The sequence below is a fragment of the Eptatretus burgeri genome, chromosome 16 (assembly GCF_056783735.1).
Source record: "Eptatretus burgeri isolate ZD-2024b chromosome 16, Ebu_testis_v1, whole genome shotgun sequence".
Lineage (NCBI taxonomy): Eukaryota > Metazoa > Chordata > Myxini > Myxiniformes > Myxinidae > Eptatretus > Eptatretus burgeri.
The window spans coordinates 24,613,812-24,635,516 of NC_140976.1; the positions used below are offsets into that span (position 1 = coordinate 24,613,812).

Sequence of the window (21,705 nt, forward strand, 5' to 3'; positions counted from 1 at the left end):
CAATCAAAAAGGGATCACAGCTTTCACATGATCAGTCTATTTCATGGAAAGAGCAAGTGTTCCTCATGTTTTGTACACTGAGTGCATATACGTATACATACAAAAAACAGCACTCCAGCCAACAACTTCCACTCCTCCCCCTACACCCCATCCTCCCAAACATGATCAATAGTAAATATCATTCAACACCTACCCCATGCATCGACAAGCCCCATATATGACCTTCCTTTCAGTGTTAAGAAGCACGAAGGTTTTGATAGAAGACCAGTCTTCAAACCCTGAGTTCTTTCACGGGCCCACATGGTCGGGAGATTGCAGTACGAGCTGTCCATTTGGCAAGCTGACAAAGTTCTGCAAGTCTTTGGTTGTGCAGATGCACAGCCCTTTCTCAGGAACTTTTACAAGTATTTTCAGCTTATTTCAGAAGTGCTGTGTGCCATTTTGAATAAAAATTAGTATCTACCATATACAATATACTTTATGATGCCCTGAATGCCGGCGTTTCCTGGGGTTACTGTGCATGCACGCCAAGCATTCTAGGGCGGAAGTTACGTCATTTCGAAAGTCGCATATTTCTGACCAACAGCAAAGGCATTCAAGTACTTCATGTTAAAACAAACAAACATCTTGGGACCAATCTGATTATTATGTGCACTAATGGGAAACATCAAAACATGAAAAAAATAGGAGGAAGGCAAGTTTAAAAAAAAATCATCCATATATATATATATATACACTTCATTGCAAGCATATGCACATGAACATGTACAAAAAACAAACAAACATGGAAACAGTGTTCAACATGCATATTGAAAGTATAAAACCAGACGAAAACATTGACGGTCTGCAATCCAGACATCACAGGTATGGGGGTGGGGGGGGGGGAAGAAGTCCTGAACCACCCCACAACCATCAGCAGAAGTGGATGGAAAAGGTGGGGGCACTCGTTTGTTTATGAAATATGATTCATTCAAAACAATGAGGACATAATGAGAAAGCAATAATAAGACTAACTTGCAAGCAGATCACAATTAAAAATTCGCAAAGTAAAATAGACTACCAGGATGATTTTTTTTTTCCTTAATCTACATTACTGCACATCACAAATGAGCAACAAACAATGTACCTGAGCTTGTCTATTCCATAGGCTTGCAAAGCAGGAAGGGAAAAAGGACGACACAAAGTAATGATTACAAGGCAATACCCCTGGGCACTCACCTGGTAGAATAATGATACTGAGGAAGAATGTGGGACAGAATCAGCAAAATGTACCAATGAACCAATGTTATATCAAATACCTATTTTGGTGGGCAACACCCCCGCCCCCCCCACACACCCCCTTAGACCCCGACTTTTCAATGTCATGAAAAAAACTTTAGTACATCACAGGTGATGAAGGTTCTGGTCAAGTTTCATCGAAATTGTGTGTGTAGTTTCAGAGAAGTTGCAAGCGTTTGTGGAACGGCCGGACGACGCGCCATCCCATAAGCTTCCTGGAGCTTCGTTCCAGGTGAGCTTAAAAGTAACAAGTTTATAACTGCTGAGGAGCCGGCGTTCAGGAAAAAGACACAGCTCATGAAAAGGCCTTCAGTTTCCAAAACGAGCACCAATATTTTGGCTTAACGCTTTGGACATAGTGGCACCCTCATCAGGTCATCGATTGGGTACACGTGAAGCTATGAGACAAGTGCTATGGATGTACCACTGCTCAAGACCAATTTAAAACAAACTACAGCATCATGAACACTGGCTCACAGCACATTACATTTTGTCACAATTCACTTTTCCTTTAAAATAAACATGAACTCCAGGGGTGTGTTCAGTTTCCAAGTTTCTTTTAGAGCGCTCACCAAGTGGCGTAAGCACTCAAGCAAGCACTGTATTAGAAACCGCTGAAAAAGAATGGCTCGCTTGTTAAAGCACTGGCTAGCTGCTTGGTAACCGAGCACACCACTGACACTTGTAATAAATAGCACATTTTAATCCATGAAAAGCTTAATCACCGAGCAGTTTTTAATTCACAATTATACAATTTCAGAAAATATCATACTTTGCAAAATTTTTTTTATTTATGCAGTTCAATGTCTTAAACAATAGATAAGTCGGTTATTATCTATGGTTTAAGACTGAATCTGAGTACAAGTTAAATCATTGGACTTCGAGGAAATAAAAAAGAAATTATACATGTTCGCTGAAAAATATGGTAAGTGATGAACTCTGTGCATTAAAAGTACTAGTATGTGCCCGTAAAAATAAATAAATATTCTAACCGCGAGCAACAAACAACAACCACACAGGCCGTTTCTTCGCTCTCGCATGCCCGTACGTGCGTGGCCCAGAAGTTCGCATATTATTCGCAGTTACGATTATTCGCAGTTATGATTATTCGCAATTTAGTTTTAATGCCCAAATATTCAATTAGCGCCAATGTATTTTACCTTTTCGCAATGTCGTGGCAAGGAAAAAAAGAGAAGAGAAGAGAGAGAAAAAAAAATTTACTTCCTGGTTCGGAGCATACCAGCTCACTCTGATGTTACCAAAATTTATACACCGTCCAATATGAAAACGATCATAACTTGGGGCATTGTGTTTATTTATAAATGCGCATAAGAAATCGAGAAATTATTCGAATACACGAAGTCATCACGATCCGGAAGTCCGTACATTGTAACCTGTAATGGCGAACGCGGCTGAGCTTCCCTTCCCCATCGGCCACGCCCACGCAACGTGTCTTGTTATTGGTTTGGTAAATAAATGGCCATAACTTGGGAAGCACTTGTCCAATTAATATCAAACCTTGAAAAGGCACATACTCAGGTCCCCAGCAATATACCTGGCAAGTTTCAATTAGATCGGACCAGTGGTTGTCGAGAAACAGCGGTCACAGACACACACAAAGACACACAGAGACACACAGAGACACACAGAGACAGACACACACAGACACACACAGACACACACACGACACACACACGACACACACACGACACAGACACACACAGACACACACAGACACAGACAGACACACACAGACACAGACACACACAGACACACGCCACAGACACAGACAGACACACACAGACACAGACACACACAGACACACGACACAGACACAGACAGACACACGACACAGACACACACAGAGACACACAGAGACACACAGAGACAGACACAACACAGACACGACACAGACACAGACAGACACAGACACAGACACACACGACACAGACACAGACACACACGACACAGACACAGACACACACGACACAGACACAGACACACACGACACAGACACAGACACACACGACACAGACACAGACACACACGACACAGACACAGACACACACGACACAGACACAGACACACACGACACAGACACAGACACACACGACACAGACACAGACACACACGACACAGACACAGACACACACGACACAGACACAGACACACACGACACAGACACAGACACACACGACACAGACACAGACACACACGACACAGACACAGACACACACGACACAGACACAGACACACACGACACAGACACAGACACAGACACACACACAGACACAGACACAGACACAGACACACACGACACAGACACAGACCCAGACACAGACACAGACACAGACACACACGACACAGACACAGACACAGACACAGACACAGACACACACGACACAGACACAGACACACACGACACAGACACAGACACAGACACACACGACACAGACACAGACACACACGACACAGACACAGACACAGACACACACGACACAGACGCAGACACAGACACACACGACACAGACACAGACACAGACACAGACACAGACACAGACACACACGACACAGACACAGACACAGACACACACGACACAGACACAGACACAGACACAGACACAGACACACACGACACAGACACAGACACAGACACACACGACACAGACACAGACACAGACACACACGACACAGACACAGACACAGACACACACGACACAGACACAGACACACACGACACAGACACAGACACACACGACACAGACACAGACACACACGGCACAGGCACAGACACACACGACACAGACACAGACACACACGACACAGACACAGACACACACGACACAGACACAGACACACACGACACAGACACAGACACACACACACACGACACAGACACAGACACACACGACACAGACACAGACACACACGACACAGACACAGACACACACGACACAGACACAGACACACACGACACAGACACAGACACACACGACACAGACACAGACACACACGACACAGACACAGACACGCACGACACAGACACAGACACACACGACACAGACGCAGACACACGCGACACAGACACAGACACACACGACACAGACGCAGACCCACACGACACAGACACAGACACACACGACACAGACACAGACACACACGACACAGACACTGACACACACGACACAGACACAGACACACACGACACAGACACAGACACACACGACACAGACACAGACACACCAGACACAGACACACACGACACAGACGACACAGACACAGACACACACGACACAGACACACACGACACAGACACACACGACACAGACACACACGACACAGACACACACGACACAGACACAGACACAGACACACACACGACACAGACACAGACACACACACGACACAGACACAGACACAGACACACACGACACAGACACACACACACACGACACAGACACAGACACAGACACACACAGACACAGACACAGACACACACGACACAGACACAGACACACACAGACACAGACACACACAGACACAGACACAGACACACACGACACAGACACAGACACACACAGACACAGACACAGACACACACGACACAGACACAGACACAGACACACACGACACAGACACAGACACACACAGACACAGACGACACAGACACACACGACACAGACACACACGACACAGACACACACGACACAGACACACACGACACAGACACGACACAGACACACACGACACAGACACACACGACACAGACACGACACAGACACACACGACACAGACACGACACAGACACGACACAGACACGACACAGACACGACACACACGACACAGACACGACACACACGACACAGACACAGACACACACGACACAGACACAGACACACACGACACAGACACAGACACACACGACACAGACACAGACACACACGACACAGACACAGACACACACGACACAGACACAGACACACACGACACAGACACAGACACACACGACACAGACACAGACACACACGACACAGACACAGACACACACGACACAGACACAGACACACACGACACAGACACAGACACACACGACACAGACACAGACACACACGACACAGACACAGACACACACGACACAGACACAGACACACACGACACAGACACAGACACACACGACACAGACACAGACACACACGACACAGACACAGACACACACGACACAGACACAGACGACACACACGACACACACGACACACACGACACACACGACACAGACACGACACAGACACGACACACACGACACAGACACGACACAGACACACACGACACAGACACAGACAGACACGACACAGACACGACACAGACACAGACACAGACACACACGACACAGACACGACACAGACACGACACAGACACGACACACACACGACACACACACGACACACACACGACACACACACGACACACACACGACACACACACGACACACACACGACACACACACAGACACACACACAGACACACACACAGACACACACACAGACACACACACAGACACACACACAGACACACACACAGACACACACACAGACACACACACAGACACACACACAGACACACACACAGACACACACACAGACACACACACACACACAGACACAGACACAGACACACACACAGACACAGACACAGACACAGACACACACACACACACACACACACACACTGCTGGAATTATAGATAGATGTGTGGCATGCACTTCATGTAATTATCGATTCCGTGGGAGAAATCTGCGACCATCAGAAATGGATGCACAATTCGAGGGAAACTAAAGACAACGACAATTCCAAGTTCAACAACAAAGATAAAGAATAATCTCGAAATAGAGCTGTTAATTTCAATGTCATTCTTCCCTCCAGGGCTTCAAGACAGCTGTTCACCACCATCCCAGATAATCCCCCATCCACAACCATGATCTTTTCTACCCCCATGAAACCTCCCCAAGTTATTCCAGCTTTACCTTCCTCAGTTTATGGCTGTATTCATCTTGTTCACCCCCTGTATCCTCCCAATCCCTCATTCGCCCCCACACCCTTTATTTCCCCAACTCTCGCTCTATTTTGTCCTTCAACCCTGTTGTTGGTGTGTCCACCCCCCCCCCTCCCCAACCACTCTCTTCATACTGTTGCTTTACATAATGATCCATTCCATGACCAAGCTCCTCCACGAGGCTAAACCTTGCGTACAAAAACAAATAAATAAATAAGAAGAATAAAAAATGGTGTTACCAAACTCAGAAAAATGAGGGAGAATAACACTTCCTGTGACGTCAGAACATTCCCAACTTTTTGTACAATTATTTTATAACTCAGATTCAATAAAAGTCCAAAAACCCAGAAAAATATCTGAATGAGTAAATTAAACATTATGGTATTTAAAAAAAAAAAAGTTTCTGCAAATTGTGGTGAAACCTAAGACTTGATACATTTCAATATTTTTTTCTGATACCGACCACAGTTTCACACAACTCGCCCCAAGGCAAAACGTTACCTTCAAATTAGATTCCTTCTCGAGGTTTGCCAAGGAATGTGCAGATCTCGCTCTTGGTGGAGCTTTCGGAGGTGGCATTAGAGATGGGGGCAACATCGCCGGTGGATGGAAATCATGCACAGAATTTGGGGCAAGTGGTGGGGTGACAATCACTTGACAACTCGGAGGGAGGGGTGGTGGCAACTTGGGGGACAAGGAGAAAGAACTGGGCTGTGTATGAGTGGGCTCAAGAGGAGACAATGATGAAGAGGAAGACTGGCGATGCTGCATCTCTGGTGTTCCTGCAGGGGATGGCTGGAAAGATTCATGAAGGGGAGCTCGACCTTGTGCAGGAGAACTGGAATGTTGTGCTGGGGTGTAGAGAGAGAGAGAGAAAGAGAGAAGAAAAATAATTAATTATTCTTCTCTGCTCTAAAGATTCACTGGGTAAAACAAAATGTATATTGTGTACAAAATCTTGGCTCGAGGAAAGTGACAGAGGGGAAAAACAATGTACTGATATCGTGGGGAAGAGAGAAACACAGTTGGATACCAAGCAAGGGAATGGCGAAGGGAGAGGGGAGAGAGAGAGGAGAGAAGAGACAAACCTGTAAGTACAAGGATTAGTTAAGTTGAGTTACCTTGACATGTTCTACCATCACCTCTGACAAACAAAAATAGACAGCTAATGTTTCTTTCACTTCAATGCCTTCCCTTATACACCATTTTCAGTTTATTGTGGGAAGGTGGGGTGGGGGGGGAACGAACCAACAGCAACGCCAGTTTTTGACCGAGAAGGAGGGGGTGGTGGCGGCCGACTGGGTTGAATGGTGCCACGGGATCGAGAAGAGTCCTGGAAAACACGCGGTGTGCCTCAACCACATAATATCAAATGCATGACAAGTCAAAATGACACCTTCATGAAAATATCAGCCCAAGCACATAAAAACTACAATCCAAAAATGGTCCCAAGCTACAAGGATATCAACGGTTGGGTGTCTGGGAAAAGAAAAAGTGAAACCCTGCAAGAAGAAAGCAAAAAGGTGCAGCTGTACCAGCGGAGGAGAATGGGGAGAAACCGTGATACCAGAGAATACAGGTTCAGATAAAGGTGTTGAAAACTGTGGCTGCTTCACTGCAAAACAAAAACATTAATGGCCCACTGTTAGTATGTAATTCCAAAAGTTATGACATTCCCAAAAATAAATAAACAAACTAGTGTCAATTAAAGGACTTAAGTTTGGGAAAAGGGTGGTCATGTGATGCCAGGATCAGGTCGATACCTGAACAAATATGAAAAATAAATGCTTGTGATGATTATTCACTTTAACTTTTCGATAATAATTATTGAAGAGCAATTTGCAAATATATTGTTGCGAATTCGCGCCCGCCGGCGTGCGAACGGCCACGTAACTCGAATCGCGGCACGTCGCCCACCGGACGGACAATTCTGTCGTGACCCTCTCGGACCAACGCCGGGAGCTCGTCACGGGTGGGCCTTTCGACCTCACCACAATCGTGCCAATTGGCCACCCGCGTAGGATAGGGTTGTTTGCCAAACTCGACCTACCTAAGTACCCACGCGGATGGTAAACCAGGCGATCATACCTCGCCGCAGGTCGACTCCGGACACGAGCCGCTTGAGCGGCCCGTTCCTTACTATCGGGATAACCGAGCGGTGTTATCGTCGACCTGGACGGTTCAGATTAATTACCGGGATGTTGCACCCACTACGAACCCCTTACGTGATGCAAGATGGAGGGTCAATAAAGAAAAGACAAAGCTAAATGGGCACAGTTCAACAAGCAAGCATTTTATTTCCCGGCACACAGAAAGCACGTGTATACAGCCATACAGAATGAAAATGCGAATGTAAGAGTTACAACTGACTACGCGCACACACGGCAACACTTATACAGTTTTACTTCACAGACGGCGCCAACACACATTTACACAAAAGCAAAGGAAAGAAGCCACCCTCACAGACAAGGAGGCAGACAGGCCCGTAGGCCAAATGTGCGCGTGACCTTGAGGAGCGGCCAGGTCCGCGAGATCGGGGAGGTCTTACCCGCGTCCTCGTGATGCGTTGGCGGGCAAGCCGCAAATGTGGCCGCGCCGCTGTGCCCCGACTCCGTGCCCCTTGGCGGGTTTCGTTGGCACCACATTTGGGGTGGGGTGGGAACGGGGCCCCCTTTTGCACTATCTCAGCGCGGGGGAAAGGGGGAATTGTTGATGCCCTGGGGGAGGGGAGTGGCTGGCTGGCTTGGGTCCCGCGACGAGACGAGCGATCCCCCACACCGCAGCCTCGTTGTCGACCGCCGTCCTTCCTGCCTCGGATCCGAGCTCCCTTGCTTGCAGTTCCACCGCGCGCACTCAACTCCGCCAACGCAACGCTCCTTGTTCCCAAGAGCAACCTCTCGAAGACACTCTCCAAGCAACTCCAAAACCCAACTCGCTCCAATTCGCCTTGCGCTCGCCTTTTTATAGGCGGCAGGAGCAGCCAAATGCAAATTTTAGGATCAGAACGCGATTGGAGGCGGGGCCACGCCGCCCCCCCCCCCGGTAAGCCATTGGTCGGGAAAAAATGGGCGTGAACCTCTCCTGATCCTAAAATTTGCAAATACGGACTTCACGTACACATGCTTGGAGGCGGGGCCAAGCCGTCCCGAGCTCGCCAATTGGACAGAGGAGAAGTGGGCGTGAAGAGTTTCTGATCCGAATTTCCCCTCGGAAAGGCCGCCATTCGCGCTCGCGGCTCGGTGCGTTCGGCACCAATCGCCGAGCGGGCCCGAGACAGCCCGACGTTCAGTGTTCACAGGTGGTGCGGTTGTTGGTTGTGAAGGAGAGAGGCGAAGGTGGTGGAGGGTTTTCGGTGGTGGTTTGATTGTTATTGTGCCGTTTGGGAATGGCGGTGAAGCGGTGTTTGCGGGATGGAGTTGTGAAGGTAAGGGTAGTGGCTGTTTGCATAGTTGGCGGCTTAATGGTCGAAAATAACAATGGAGAAAGAAAAAATGGCTAACTCAAAGCGTCACAGCCCAGATGAATCACATAAATTCCCTCTACACAATGGGTTTGGGCTAACCACACAAGTACTTACAGAGATATCTCACCTGAGTGTAATGGTGGTGTAATGCGAATGGTGTAATGGTGTAATGCGAATTTCCACAACCGTAACAATATCACGATGAAAACAAATCCCTTCACACAGCAAACAAAGGTTTCCAAGGTCCTCTCGACGACACAAAGTTAAAGACTTGGATATGATACCTTTTGGCGTTTAACAATTCGGAGAAGGAAAGGCTGGCTATACACACTTACTGGCTGGTGGTGGAGGTCGCTGAGGGGGAGGAGGCCTGGCTGGTGGTGGCACAGGACGCGGTGGCGCCTCTTTGCAAACTGAGACAAACTGCACATCGTGCATGTCTGCGACACATGGGAACAAAGTAAAGTTGGATTCTCAAGGGACAATAAATTGTAGTTATTGTTATATGCAGCCCTACGTAGAATGGAGAGTGGAGCAAGGGAGAAAAGAGGGCAACTCAGGCTGCCCATGAACGTTTTCCTGAGGATTTATACCCCACCCCCAAACTTGGGACTTCATCGCAGGTTACTGCAGACGCAATTAACGAGAGCAGGAATATCAAATTTGAGCAGGGTACTGGAACATAAAGCCATCAAATGTTACGGTCGGCTTAGTGTTCCTTCAGAAGGACTACATACCAACTGATGAAGTCCCTTGTCTGTGAGGTACTCAAAACACAGTATACAGATGGGTTAGAAATAAACCAGGAATAGACAGCTCAAAGGCAATGATGCCACTTGCAAGCTTTTCCATGAGCCAATTGAAATTGGGAAGCGGAAAACAATACATTGACAGGAACAGGATTAAGGGTCATGTTTGAAGGTATGACAATAAAAATAACCAGAGTTGGTGTCAACGCCACCCAATGCTCGCCTGTTTATACACTTATCGTTTTTAAAAGACTAGTTTAATAATATTTTAATAAAGCATTGCAGTGAAGTCTGATCCAAATAATTTTAAAGCAATATATGTATTTGTATATTGTAATCAGTAAAAAATAGTGTGGTAGATAAAAAGATTAGAAAGGAAATAACTTGCACAAAAAAACTTTAACATTTTCACGCTCACGCCGGGGGTATCGCTATAGCTCTCTGTTCTTCGAACAGGCGAGCTAAAAATGGAGTATTCTCCTCAACGCACTTCATCTCCAACTGCCCAGGTTCACCAAAGAATATCAGCAACAATGACGTGCACACTCACATCTAAGCTGTCTCGCCTGGGTTAAAATCCCGACCCAGCTATAAACTGTCATCCCAGTGTTTCATCGGCAGGATGATTCATCAATGTGTGTGCCATCCCTCAGATGAATGTTAAATAGGCTGTGTCGCATCTGCCAGCATGAGCTTGTGGACATTAAAGATCCCAGGGTGTCCTTCACAAAGAGTAGGCAAGCTTTTACCTCCACCCTGAAAAAAATTACAAATTGCTGCCCTAACCTACAGAGGACATTGCTTCAGTGGCACAGCCATGCCCTCAGCAAATTATGCTACCCCACAGCTCTGTGCTGCACTTTAAGGAAGAAGCAGCAGCAACAATGATGTGCTTCCATTGAAAAAAATTAAAAATGGACACACCAGGAACAGGTGATGCTCCAGATGGGAATGAAACAGGAGCCAGGTCGAAAGGTGTTGGGGAAGGGCAAGGGCTGTTCTGAGGAGACAACCCGGGAGATGGCAGTGGAGAAGTCCCGAGCATTGCTGACTGCTGCAGCGTCATTTCGTCCATGTCACCACCAAGATTATCCACATCACCTGTGGTTCAGCAAAGAGGAACAAGGTCACAAGTGAGACGCACACGCTTCCACACCTACCATAATTGCACACAATGGACAGATGATGGAGCTGCACCTTCCATGTCGTAATCATTTGGCAACGTAGTCGAAACATCATCGGTGAGAAGTTCAGAGATGGGTACAGTGGGAAGTTTCTTCGTTGAGCCTTCATTCACAGACAGCTCCTTAAGCATGTCCTCGGCCCAGGAAGAATTTTTTAGATGAACAGTGAGCACCTGCTCACCAATCTGTGCACAAAATTGATCAATAAGGAAATAAATACAAAGGAAAGTCGAGGTTAACTTTTATCTTGAAAATAAAAAAAAAAATTCACTATATTAGAGGTGAGCTGGAAACAAAACAGATTTTGGTATAATGTGGCCCAAAGGTCACACCTTTGTCTTGTCAAGTGCAAGAGCAGCAAGGGCAGAGCGTCCATCTCTGTAAGTCGCATATACAGCATTGTCCACAAGCCTGGAGAGAAATTCAAAAGGTAATTAAAAATTTTTTTTTTTTAAATAAAATCAGACTGCCCATTCAAAGGCTCAGCAATGACACCGTAAACACCACACCTGACCAAAAGAACCTCCCCATAGGCAGAGAGAGCTTGCACGAGCTGCTGGACAGCACAGTCATCAAAATATCCAACACCTTCTGCAGCTTCCACCAACAGAGTGCCATCGGGTGGTCCGTGGGCATCCACCGCCAATCGCAATGAATCCTGGAGTGCTTCAGGACACAGTTCAAGGATGTCGATGTCGATGACTGCTACAACAGGCCTGCATACAACGGGCAGTATAATCCTCCATCCTCCAGTGGAAGTCCAAAACGGCCAAGGTTAGGAACCTTAATGGTGTGGAAAGAAACCTGTTGAGTCCCCCCCCCTACCCCTTTTAGCAGCCATTTTTTAACCCTACCTTTGCCAAATATGCGATATTTCCTCAGGTTTACACATAATACGAATAGATTACCCAAAAGCGTGTCGGCAAATTCCAAGATAACAATAGTCACCTCCAATTTACAGATTTTCTGCGATTCAATTGGATAATAAATCGCTCAATATTGTAAACAGGAATTGTGCAAACAAGCGCAATATCAGAGACCTCCCAGTATTCAATAATCGACGAGTTTAACGCTTCGTCGTGTTATGCAGAAATGTCGACAAACGAGGTAAGATACATTTTTGTATTATTGTCAACACATCGATGTGCAACATGAAATAGGTTCCTGTTGAGTCGATTTGTATTTGAACTTGAGACTCCAATGAAGGATTCGGATGACCCTCCATCCCCCATCTGTTGCTTCTTTTACCATGTCTTATAAAAAAAATTTTTTTTTTAAAGAGAACCTACATATGTCATTCAAAACACTTGCGTCGGTAGCATTAATGGCAAATACAAATTGCAACAAGAATGATTGCACTTCATTAATCCGCTGTAAATTTCTCACCGGTGATCAGAAGTCTTGAGCTCGGCCCTTCCATAATGTACCAGAACTCCAGGGTTCCACAGGCTTTCTGAACCATTGAGAGAGTTCATGAGATCCACCTCATCCGCTGAAGCCCGTTATGGGGAGGGGAATATAATGGAATCACCGTTTCAGCTTCTTGCGCCAATCATGCCACCAACTGTGCATGAAGCATTGCGGTAGCAAATAAATTTACAAGGAATACAATAACGTCTTCCTTTTTCAATAAACAACTCACCGCTCCTCTCGAAGGGCCACTTCTTCCGGTGCCAGAGCACACGGTCCGTCCAGGCTGGTGTACGACATTTCTCACTCGTGTCATAGTCATTCGAGAACATATCATACTTGTACGTCGGTGCAAAGTTTGTCCGACCCTCAAAGAAGCCTTTAAACACCTACATCCAGGATTAAAAAAAAGAAAAATATTGGTATCAAGTGAATACTTAATGCAAACAAGTGAAAGTAAGTCGACATTGCAAAAAATATACTTAAAAAAAGAAGACTGCAAATTTACGAAAAGAAGCACAGACACATCTACATAATAAGATCCAAGTTACACATTTGTTTTCCATCTTCAAATTGTTAAATGCCCAGACAGCAAACATGAACTATGCTCCTCATGACTTGGCGACAAGTTGAGAGATGCTGCCGATTGGCTGCACGAGACTCGGTGCACTGCAATCGATTCCTGGCAAGGGACGTCAATACAGCTTCACGGTCCTCTGTTCAATGTTCCAAGAACTTCAAAATTAAAAAAAAAACAAGCCGGGAGGCGACGATGGTTCGCGAGCATTATTTAACAATGCCACGAAAGGTACAATTGAGTTAGTGGAAGCTTTTGAAGAAGCCCTACCGTAAAAACCTATCTCTTCCATCAAAATTGACCAAATCAAATCTGATTTTTTATATGTTGTACTTATGGACATTACGCACAGCTTCTAGGAAAGGAAATTGCGAGAGAAAACAATCGAGAAAAAATAAAAATAAATAAAAAGTACAAGTGGGCGTGGCTCCGCCCACAAGGGGCATGGGTCGCCCCTCACACAAAAAGACAACTTGACCATGATATCTAGCTTGTGTCCAAGTTTCATCAAGATCGCATCAAACGTCACGGAGCTATGCTCTGGAGAGAGTCACAAACAGACAGACAATGAAAATAGTGGTCACTGCTGGTGCCCGCGAACCAGTTATAGCAACAAAACGCAACAAAAAGTGGGCCTGAGGCCCACAGGTTTGCAAGTGCAGTGCATCTATACTACAAGAGAGGTGTTTGTCTGCGTCACCATTTTTCTCAGAGAGAGCCAAAGAAATCTTCATCAAACTTTCAGAGATTCAGTCAGTGCCAGGGAATGTTTGAAGCAAAACATTTATTTTTTCAAAAGCAAACTTTAGTTATAATCACTCTAGAGTGCCTAAATCTTTGTAGCTATGTGAAAGGTAATAATAAATGATCCCCGAATCCATTCTTTCGTGGGTGTCGGGAAGTGTTTTAGGCCCCCACAAAAAAAATTTTTTGATTTCTTCAAATTGCCAACAGGTTTAATTAGATCAGTACCAGGTAATATCAGGTACCCCTGCTAGTTACTAATAAATGATTCGCATACACCCCATCTATCAACATCAGCAAACAAATAAAAACAACATGTCATCTTGTTATTACTTTTCCAGCAGTTTTCTGTTTCTGCAGTTGATCAGCAGCTTGCAGCTCCTCCCAGCGCTCTGCCAGGACCAGATCTTTCACCTCCTCGCCCGGAAGGTCGATCCGATAGTTGAAATCTCCGCACCAGAACACGTAGTCATGGGAGAACAATCCACGTCCCTGTTGATACACGTGACATTTTGAACATTTTGATCGCCAGGAGATTGTAACATGAAATTTAAAAAGATCAGATGCATTTTCTGGTCAGTATAGTGGTTATCCAAACCATCATAAACCATGCCAATTTCACCAAACACCCTTACCATGGAGAACGAAAGCTTTCGGACAATCTCCGCATAGTCGTCATTGCGCTCGCGGACTTGCGATTGACCCGCAGCAAAATGGGAGCATACAAAGCACAGGCTACTGCTGTGCAACTGCATACAGATGGCCACTGCACCCTTGTTTCCCGTGGCACCACCCATGCCCGTTTTCACGGTGTCCACGGCAAGGTTACTGGTATCAGTGGTGGGGATAAAGGTTGATCATTTATACAAGATGGCATGTGAAAAAACAAAATAAGAAAGAACAATTAAGATCGTTTGACAACACGATTGTGCATGACAACGTGCCACTTTCAGCTGTAATATAATTCTTAATAATTCAAAAATATCATGGGGTGAAATGGTGCAAAATGTCTGCCATTTAAAAATATATGAATAAATATATTTTTTAAGTCATCAAAAGCATCAGGTACAAAGAAAGGGGTGGAGGGGGGAAGTCTTAACATGGCACAAGAGTAATTAGCCCTCTTTATTTTACTTGAAACACCCGCTCCCTTTAGAAGCATCGGCACGTCGTCTCGGGCGGTGGGGCGGGGTGGTTTACCCTGAGTACTACAAACACGTGCGGATATTTTTTTTCCTCTCAAGCCCATAACCTGACACTGGGTACTACCAACATGCATGCAAAACTTAGTGAAGATCAGGCCAGCCCTGTTCTTTTTTTCTACGATTTTCAGATCTTGTTCCAAGCAAGCCACACATTCTTTTGAAGCATACCTTTATTTGGGCGGTGTTATTGGCAAATGACACCTGCCTCAAATTAGGTCCCGAAAATAAAAATAAAAAACCCGTGTTTATGTGCATGAAGCAAAAACATACCAACTGCTTATAATTCAAAACACCTCACTGCACTGGAAAATGCGGGGACAGGAATACTGTACTGTATATGGTGGAGACTTGTAATAACCTGTCCCACTTGGAGTGGCATGACATGATACGTACACATTTACATGGAGAATTTGATTCACCCCCTCCCCACCCCTAAGACCACAGTAAAAAATAAAAACACCCCGATGCACTAACTGGGGTCATGCTGATCCTATGTAGCAAGTCTGGATGTAATCGGGCCAGAACTGCAGGAGAAGTAGCACGACAAACAAACAAACACACACCAGTCTGTGAATTATAGTAGGGATAGTAGTATAATCGATTCTTTCTCCTCCAATTATGCATGTCCAGGTTTTGATCTAAGCTTTTGTGAAAGTGGAGAGGAATGGGACGTGGGGGGATGGGACGGGTCATAAGATAAGCAGCACAAGTCCACACACAGTTACTCTAAGCTCATTACAATTAATGACAATGACACCTCTTTTATTGCTGACAACAAACCAAATGTCCTGAGCAGACTGCCTCCACTCCAACATTACTCGTCTCTACTCGTCTACCATCCACCCTTTCTCTCTGCTTTCCCATTTATATCCAGAGATGTAACATTTATGGAAGTCTCTCCGATCCACAAACTGCTTGCAATTGTGATATCATTTTACATCCGGAACCGGAAGAAACCAGAAATTTCCTGTTTACTCGCGTTCCTTCCATGCAGCTTCAAATTCAACTTCCACATTACCTTGTTACCGTTACACACAACTCAACTTAGAGGGAACATCTCACCACAGCAAATATCGAACCATAAGCAAACAAGCATCAACATCACACTGTACTCATACACAGCCCAACATAAATAATTTGTGACACTCACAGATGACCTTTAGGGAGGGGATATTCTCAATGTTGATGCAACTACTCTCGATGTGATCCAGTTCCTATTCCCTGCCCTCATTTTTAAAAAGGTAATTTTTGTAGCTATGGGCCTTACCATTCTCCTTTGACAATAAAAAAAATGCATCAATGCTAATGTAAATTATATAGCAGAATGGCATCAAGCTTTGCTGTGCAGTATGTACCTTCAAAGATTGAGAACGAAACAGGGTCAAAGTAAAAACAGAATAAAACTAAGAAATCAATCTACTTGTATCATTCTTTTTGTATTGTCCAGCTTACATTCTTCGATATGCATGCATGTACCATCAAGTTGAAAAACAAACACTCATCTCTCAATGGTGAAGCAAATATTCGCAATTTTTTTTTTTGTTTTTAAAGTTGGACAATTGGCTGTGTAACAAGCATCTCCTGTCTGCTCAACATGACTGAATGGCTAGTTGATAAATTAATTCAACCACACTGCAAATTTGTCTCCCTTATTCCCCATTGGGAGTAGAATGAGATGTGCCAAGTTTCAATTTTTTCCGATCAACGGTTTCAGAGATACATTTTAATTTTATGCATGTCATCAAATATGGCTGCCATACCACGTGACCGAGGATGTCACACTTATTAAAATATTCTTAATGGGGGAAGTCGCTCCTACCCGAAAAAAGTGTGTCAATCGGAAAAGTGGTTGCTGAGTGGGGGGGGGGGGATAACATAAAATTAAATAAAAAGTAAAAAATAAGAGGAAAAATGGCAATACGAGAAGAGTACGTCACCAGATATGCCTCCACACACATTACATTATACATACTTGTGCCAAGCTTCATTTAAATCTCTGAACCCAGATTCAAAACATTAAATCATTCTGGCTGTCAGACCATGCGTCTGATCGGGTTGAAATTTGACAGATATATATTACCCATCACTACTGGGTCATAATTGTGAAGTTTCACATCAATTCATGAAGTGGTTCAAGAGAAATGTATTTTTTTTTCCAAGATTTTCATTGAATCAAATATAGCTGTCAAGCCATGTGACCTATTACTTTATAGGTGGAGTACTTTTTGTTCCTTATGGATAGGTGATCCTATGATGTCAATTGTCATTAGCACATTCTACATGTGTAGTTGCACCTATGGTGAAAACTGTGTGTCGATTGGATAAGCGGTTGCAGAGAAAACCGAAAATCAACATGGATGGACAGACAACCCAAAAACATAATGCCTCCGGCGACTTCGTCAGCAGAAGTGGAAAAAATACAATAATGACATTTTCATAAAATGATTAAAATCATCTTCTCCATGTTCTCATAAAAGAGCTTTGTTGAAAATTTGATGACAAAGGCTCAAAAAAAAAGTCATGGCATGCGCACGCGCACGCGCGCACACGCACACGCACACACAACCCCCGTTTTCCACTGCGTGGGACGGACGGACGACAAACCCGAACCTCTGCATTCACAGAGCTGGGAGTGTATGCTAGATACCAAGGAGTGGATTTATATGCACCGATAAAAATTCAAATCTTATTAATTCCACCACCGAAGGTGGACGGAGGTTGTTTTCACTCTTTCTGGAAACAGGATATCTCAAAAAGTCATCGTCGGATTCAGGCAAAACTTCGTGGACAGGTTGGGTGTGCGATTTGGATTAACTGTTTCGATGTCTGGTGAAGATCTACAACTTTTTGAAAAATCATGCTACGCATCATTTTGGCACAATCTCTCAATGGTGAAGAATCACTTTGGGGAGGGGGGGGAAATCTCATATCTGGATTCAGATCTTCACCAAATCGAATCAATATATCTGTATATGAATAAAGGGCAAGGTGACAAAGGAGAGTCATGGGGCATACCGGATTAAGTGGGTGAGGTGCGGTCGGATAAATACGTAGAGACAAACACCAACTAGTTGCTCCGAGGTCAAGAGGACGTATTTGTGATCACGTGAGATGGTTTTCTGCAGCTCCACTGCCCAACGTTTCTGGTTTTCTGTGCTGAGAATGAGAAAGTGTATGGTGTACACTTTGCAATTGAAGAATTAAATAAATGACCCGACTTGTACCTAATGAAAGACAAGGAAAACAACACACCTTGTACTTACGATGTTTCCAGCATTAAGCTCCACCATCTCTTGAAAACCGATTGCAAAAATATCGACCACACCGACTGTGCTATTGTCTGCATCACACCATGAGCAACGTATTCATAAACATCTTTACAGCTGTAGTTGATATGGATTTTTTTTTTATGCTTACGATGATTATTCCACCCCACCTCGGAACTGTGCCATCCCGGACTGATGTGGTGCATCGATTAACCAATCAGTGAGTGTCTGGTGCTTGAACGCAATGCTACGAAACTGCCGCCCTCCGTTCACGTTCCACGTGGCCACAGAGACGCGGATCCGTTTCGGATGCGTGAACTCGGCTTGTCGGACGCACAGAGACTCCAAGAGCTGTGGGGATGCTATCGGGTTGGGAAATAGCAAAATTTATTTGGAGAGACATCTATTTCACTCCAGATTTCAAACAATCAGAATACTAAAGGCGTTCCAGCCAGTCACCCATCCCACCACCCTAATGCACACCCCCCCCCCCTAAATGATGAGCAGATTTCCTTATGCCAATAAAATAGACAAGCAAGCAAAAATTTAAAATAAATAAATTAATAAATACAACCGTTTAACCACCACTTGCAATTTGCTATTCTTCATTATCAAACCAAACGGCAAATGTCCTTGGACAGGAGCAATAAAAGAAACTTAGTCCTTTGTGCCTGGACCATACACAGCAGCATGCAAAGCACCAACACAAAGGTAACAACATTCAATGAAGGAAATAATTAGGACCAACCACTAGCCAATAGTTGTCGATAAAGAACAGCAATGATTGCAAGGAACGACAAGACAAAAAAGTGCAAATAAAGGAACAAGGAAATGCTGAAAGTTCCCAATTCGTGAAATCCAATCAACACACGTTAAACCCCAAATAGAGCAATCAAGGGCACCAAGCATGTGTAAAACAGCATGGCAATCGAGAACAATGTGCACAGACAATACAGACGAGGTAGGAAGTGCAAACGTCATTTCATACCTGCCTGAAGGAAAATCTCAGGAACTGGTGCAGTACAACAGAAGGAAGAAAAGAATTATAAAAAGGTCAGAAAGAAAGTTGTATGCTGTACATGCAATTCCTAATCAAGTTTCCTTCACATCAATCCCTGTATTTGTGGTCGACATCGGTGGGTATATATTGTGCTTAAACAAGCCAATATTTCCTCACAGGTTAGGCATTTGCAACCAATTGTGTGTGCTCAAAACCCTCATAAGCGAATGACCCGGCAAGAGCAACACATTGTTTGCAAGGCTAATGGGAAGGAGCAGCCCAACGAAACTTAAGGGGCTTTCGTCATCACATTTGGGCACATCACATCATGCCTTTGGACAGGATGGCGAGCACAAACAGCCACTCACTACATGAGGGCTGACAAAGCGTGGTCTGGTTCCGTTCAGCCGATTGGAGAAATATATGCAAGCCTCGTGTGGAGTAAACATCGGGATTTGGAAATAATTCGACAAGTCCAATTGCCATGAGATGTGTAGACCAGATTTTTCAGATCATCTTGAGACAAGAATTCAACAAATAAACCCACGTTTCACCATTTTTAATTACTTCAAAGTTTGTCATCTTAAACAGAGGAAAGGATAAACTAGTTCCTGCATGGCTGCTTGCAAGACAACAACATGGGAGCCTCATGCATTGTTAATGCCAACAACTAAAATATTATAAAAATTTACAGTACTGTATATAGAGATATAGAGATATTTTCATGGGGTCGGAATTTTTCTTTTCTGCCTGGCCAAGTCACCCCCATCTTCACAGTGGTCCGGTGAAGAGGGGTTTTCTTCATTTCAGGACGATGATTGGTGAATGGCACCAGTGCAGTCTTCTTCTTTGTCCTTTTCTTTTCTTCTATTCCGTTTCACCTGATTTCTGTGACTCCCCGTGTCTTGGATGTTTTCTGTTATTTTTCTCTTATATTTTGTTTTATCCTCGTCTTTATCTAACATTCCCTTTGCCCCTTTCCTAGAGTGGCTTTATGCCTTGTTTGGGGCAATTTACATAAATAAATATTCACACATTGTCGTATCCAGTGGGTCTGCCCCTACCTGGACGGATGGCCAAACAGTTCTCTTGGAAGCCAAGATTCTCGGAGATTATGGCGCGTGTGGGAAGGAAAGGGCGGCAAAGGACGGAGGCACAAGGGTTGTACTCGAACCCACAACAGATACACGGACATGAGCAAATTGAATAAATAATAATTCAATAAACAGAAAATCAACAATTGGAATGGAAATAAATGAAGACGCGAGGTAATCAAATTTTGAGGCACCTCCACACAGACATAAATACAAACAAGGGGACAGAATAAAACAAAGAAAAAAATCCCTCCTTGATTTTGGCACTTAGATTCAGGTCCAGAAGTGAGTTTCATTAGCTTGAGGGTCACCAAATCACTTTGTCACTGTGTGGGAAAACGTGCCCAAAGTGGCGCGCAGCCATTCTCTGGCCAGGCAAATGTACAGGAGGCAATTCGGGCGGCGCGACAACACCGTGGCTCAGAAACCGCCTTGCAGCTTCTTTTGTCGATCGCCTTCACCGTCATCGTCGCCACTACTTTGCAGAATGACGCCGTCTTTCCCCCAATGGCTCAACACTAGGCTTCAAGGCTGGTCCCACACGATTCAGCCAAAAGTCAATGGCCAGGGTCTTGTACCTCCACACGAATACAAGAATTGTGCGGTGTTCTTCACCGGAATGCCCAGCCGGGGAAGCCAGCCATAATGCCCTTCTCTTTTGACTGCCGGTCCTGCCTCTCTCGCTT

The 21,705-nt window shown here is 44.8% G+C and overlaps 1 protein-coding gene across 6 annotated transcripts in view; it reads right to left on the reverse strand.

Moving 5' to 3' along the window:
* The window catches only part of SYNJ1 (synaptojanin 1), a 120,392-nt gene that overhangs the window by 7,817 nt on the left and 90,870 nt on the right, over positions 1-21,705 (reverse strand). For 4 of the 6 annotated variants that reach the window (XM_085860495.1, XM_085860498.1, XM_085860497.1 and 1 more), the window contains exons 13-28: positions 19,914-19,937; positions 19,096-19,287; positions 18,912-18,999; positions 18,675-18,815; positions 15,090-15,282; positions 14,788-14,946; positions 13,366-13,522; positions 13,110-13,215; positions 12,233-12,439; positions 12,056-12,134; positions 11,737-11,908; positions 11,464-11,640; positions 10,126-10,230; positions 7,863-7,942; positions 7,576-7,660; positions 6,829-7,178 (exon numbers count right to left, since the gene is read on the reverse strand). In XM_085860495.1, the coding sequence (XP_085716621.1) occupies positions 6,829-7,178; positions 7,576-7,660; positions 7,863-7,942; positions 10,126-10,230; positions 11,464-11,640; positions 11,737-11,908; positions 12,056-12,134; positions 12,233-12,439; positions 13,110-13,215; positions 13,366-13,522; positions 14,788-14,946; positions 15,090-15,282; positions 18,675-18,815; positions 18,912-18,999; positions 19,096-19,287; positions 19,914-19,937 (2,315 nt within the window). Of the gene's footprint in view, positions 1-1,126; positions 1,149-6,828; positions 7,179-7,575; positions 7,661-7,862; positions 7,943-10,125; positions 10,231-11,463; positions 11,641-11,736; positions 11,909-12,055; positions 12,135-12,232; positions 12,440-13,109; positions 13,216-13,365; positions 13,523-14,787; positions 14,947-15,089; positions 15,283-18,674; positions 18,816-18,911; positions 19,000-19,095; positions 19,288-19,913; positions 19,938-21,705 lie in introns of all 6 variants that reach the window. The other 2 variants (XM_085860500.1, XM_085860499.1) reach the window with 2 other exon arrangements.